The following is a 3,402-nucleotide window of genomic DNA, read 5'->3' as shown; positions in this document are numbered from 1 at the left end:
GCAGGAGATAGCAGTTTATGGAGACTATATTATTGTTGTCTCATTTTAAACTTCACACTGATAATTTTTTAAACCATGACTTCCTTAGTAAATCTAAATGATAGGGCAAAAGTGAGATTTTTCTCTTCCAAATTTTCAAATGTCCTTTGCTTTACTTCTGCCTCAATTTAGAGTCCTCAAGCTTTTTAGAATTGAAATACATCTGAGTTGTGCATATAACTGCATTTTTATCGTTAACATTTTACAGTTGGTTTTAAGTTGATTCTATATTTGAATTTTGTGAAACAAAAGGAATCTTTATTGGAGGAGAAGTTGTTGGGGTGTTCTGTGTATTCCCTCAAGTATTGCTTCTTTTTTTGACTATCTATATAATAACAAGAGCACTAGTAAAGTGCCTCTCCTTCCCCCTCACTACTTCAAGAGCTTTGTGTTTCAGTCTGTGGTAATTTTTCCTAGAAAATTATGTTATTACATACAATGTTCAGCAAAGTATTAAATATATTTTAATTGTAATTGAAATCAGTGTTTTAAACTGCCAACTTGATAGTTGGATTTAGATTTGTTTAATGGGTAGAATGTAGGTGCATAAGAAAACATTTTGTTGTAATGTATTCTGCCATTTTCCTGTTACCCCACTAGTGACTCTTAATTTTGTTCTACAGTGAAGAAACATTTCTGATGAAATTTTTCATGTATTTGAGCAAATAGCTGGGAAAGGTTTTTAAGCAAAGGTCTGGTTTACTTTGCAAGAAAATGACCCCTTCACAACTGATTTTATGGATTTGGGGCTCTTTGGAGGCTTGTCTTTACAGCTGCATGTATTGGGCAGACCTTGCAGTCATGTGGGAGATCCAAAGATGTGGGAGGGAAAATGCCCAAGTTTTTGGTGAACAAACTGTTAGCTGGTCACAGCTCATCTAAACACTTCCACTTCAGGGTTACAAAATCAGTGTTGTTGAGGGCTCTTGATGGAACCATCGTGTTCATCTGATCTTCATGTCTGAAAACTCAGGCATTTTCTAGAGATTTCAGTCCTTGCAGGTTTGGTTGGGCTGTTTTGTTCCCATTCTTCCAATTGCTACAGTGCACAAGTTCCTGCAGTGTGTTGTTGTTTTTCCCCAAAAAAAGACGAACAGCAGCTTGTTCTATTTAGTGACTGTTATTTAAATGTTATATTGGCACAGTGTGGCCTTAGGGCTATGTACAGAGTATCTAGTGTCCCACAATGGGCAGATGTGACATTCCAGATTCTTACTAAACAGCTGGAATTTTAAAAAATAATTGTTTCATTAAGCAGGACATAGGACAGGTCTGCTCACCTTTTTTAATCTCCTTTTGGGGATTTTGATGGTAGAAGCATTTTTATCATCATTGCACTGAATACTTGTGTAGCCAGTTAAGTCAGGCTGCTTCGGTCTCCCTTAGTTAATGTTTTTTGCTTTTCCCTGAGGGAATATTAATTTAATTTGTTACTGCATTTAAAAGGGAACAAACGGATAGCAATTTTGGTGGAAGGATCTGCCTTGTATTAGTTAAGACTTTAAGGCATAAGTTTTTAAGCCTCCTACTCTAAATTTCAAAAATGGAATGCAGTAAATAGCTTGAGGGAATCTGAAAATACCCATTTTTAGTGAACAGCTGCCTCTCAGTGAATGTAATGGTCAACGTTTATGCTCACAGATAGCTCTGTACGTGGAGTTTATTTTTCCATCTGAAGCACTGCTTGCAGGATTGTTTATATCCCACAGACTTAGGTTTTGTGTTTTAAAGTATGCTTAAGATTGAATCTTTGAGTAACTTAGGAGTTTGAATAAATTTTTGTTTCTTTCCAGACTGATGACAGCAAAACATCGGTGAGGGATCGATTTAATGCTAGACAGTTTATGTCATGGCTACAGGACGTGGATGATAAGTTTGACAAATTAAAGGTAAGCTCCTTTGTCTTTCCACTTTAAAAAAACCCAAAAAACTCAAAACTCATGTCACTGTAAAGATGAGAGGAATTAAACAGTAGATCTGCGTGCAATGTCGTAGGCTTTTGTGGAGGTTTTAAAGTCTACCAGTATAAAACAGTAACCTTTGTAGCCATGTAGTGTAATGGAATAATCTGCAAATTTCTGAATGCATATTGGGGAAATTATGCACTATCACCAGAGAGGCTTTTAGATATTTTTCCTGTTTTCCAATTTGTTGCAATATTTTCTTAGAAGAGTTGAAACAAGTTCTTTCTCAATTCACACACAGACGTGCCTTCTGATGAGGCAGCAGCACGAAGCCGCGGCGCTGAATGCGGTACAGAGACTGGAGTGGCAGCTGAAACTGCAAGAGCTTGATCCTGCTACATACAAATCTATCAGCATTTATGAGATTCAGGAGTTTTATGTTCCCCTTGTTGATGTTAATGATGACTTTGAATTGACCCCAATATGACAACTAGCACCTTCTGGCTCACCTTTCCCCTTGGACAGCTAGAGACTGAGGCGCAGTGATACACAGAGGTATTTTTCTCTTAAGACAGAGCACTTAATTCTGTGGAATATTACCTTTCTCTATAATTCAGGTGTTCCTTCAGAGAAGTGTGGCATGGACTCTTGTTGAAGCACAGAAGATGGATGCTAGTTGTAAACTCAGATTCCCAGTAACTGCTGTTATCTGTATTTCAAAATTGCCTGTAGCTTTAGAGGTTATTGCTGAAAAAGTTGACGAAACCTGGTGAGTTAACAGCGCTGGAAGCTGTTGATAACTAAAACAGCCACCAAAAAAACAAGATCCTTAAAATCTGCTATAAAGCTTTGTATTATGAAACTTCAGTTACAGTTGAACTCCCACAGAAAAAAAGTTATTAAAAAGCCTGTGGAAGAAAATGTAAGAGTTGGAGGAAGATAGTTAATTAATCTTATTATGTTTTGTAAATGACTGTACAGAGTTCTTTTTGGAAAAAAAGATGTAATATTGTCTTCATTTTTAAATAATTTATTTTATACATATTGTGCAAATGTAAATAGTCTTGTAATTACTGTTCAAACCTGTATAAAATAGATATTTTAACTGTAAAACTGTTTTTGTCTAATGTTTTATTGGACCAAAGTTGTAGTTTTTATTAAGTGTAGTGTGTTCCTCGTTGGCAGTTCCTTTTTGTATGGCATGTGTTTGGTTTAGCTGCTTGTTTCATCACCATAACTGTAAAAGAATTGAACTGTATTGCATGCTCCACAGGACTCAACTCCTCTACTTCAGTAACTGATACCTAAACACCTGTAATACCTACAAATCCATATTTCATATTAGTCTGCTGTTGTAATGCCATACCTATGACTTTCCTATACTGAAAATATTTTTGTGTAAAACAAAAAAAAACAAAACAACAACAAACCCTTTTGCTCTTATATGGTGGTCTCGTAA

General features: G+C 36.0%; 1 protein-coding gene across 1 annotated transcript in view; it reads left to right on the top strand.

Moving 5' to 3' along the window:
* Nucleotides 1-2,806, top strand: part of ANKRD12 (ankyrin repeat domain 12) — a 38,646-nt gene extending 35,840 nt beyond the window's left edge. Inside the window, exons 10-11 of the mRNA XM_009073705.1 lie at nt 1,833-1,928; nt 2,245-2,806. Of these exons, the coding sequence (XP_009071953.1) occupies nt 1,833-1,928; nt 2,245-2,430 (282 nt within the window). The 3' untranslated portion in view covers nt 2,431-2,806. The remainder of the gene's footprint in view (nt 1-1,832; nt 1,929-2,244) is intronic.
* The last annotated feature ends 596 nt before the right edge of the window (nt 2,807-3,402 follow it).

The sequence above is a fragment of the Acanthisitta chloris genome, unplaced genomic scaffold (assembly GCF_000695815.1).
Source record: "Acanthisitta chloris isolate BGI_N310 unplaced genomic scaffold, ASM69581v1 scaffold29120, whole genome shotgun sequence".
NCBI classification, from domain to species: domain Eukaryota; kingdom Metazoa; phylum Chordata; class Aves; order Passeriformes; family Acanthisittidae; genus Acanthisitta; species Acanthisitta chloris.
Note: the sequence above shows the minus strand (reverse complement) of the source record. Positions and strands in the feature narration are given on the sequence as shown.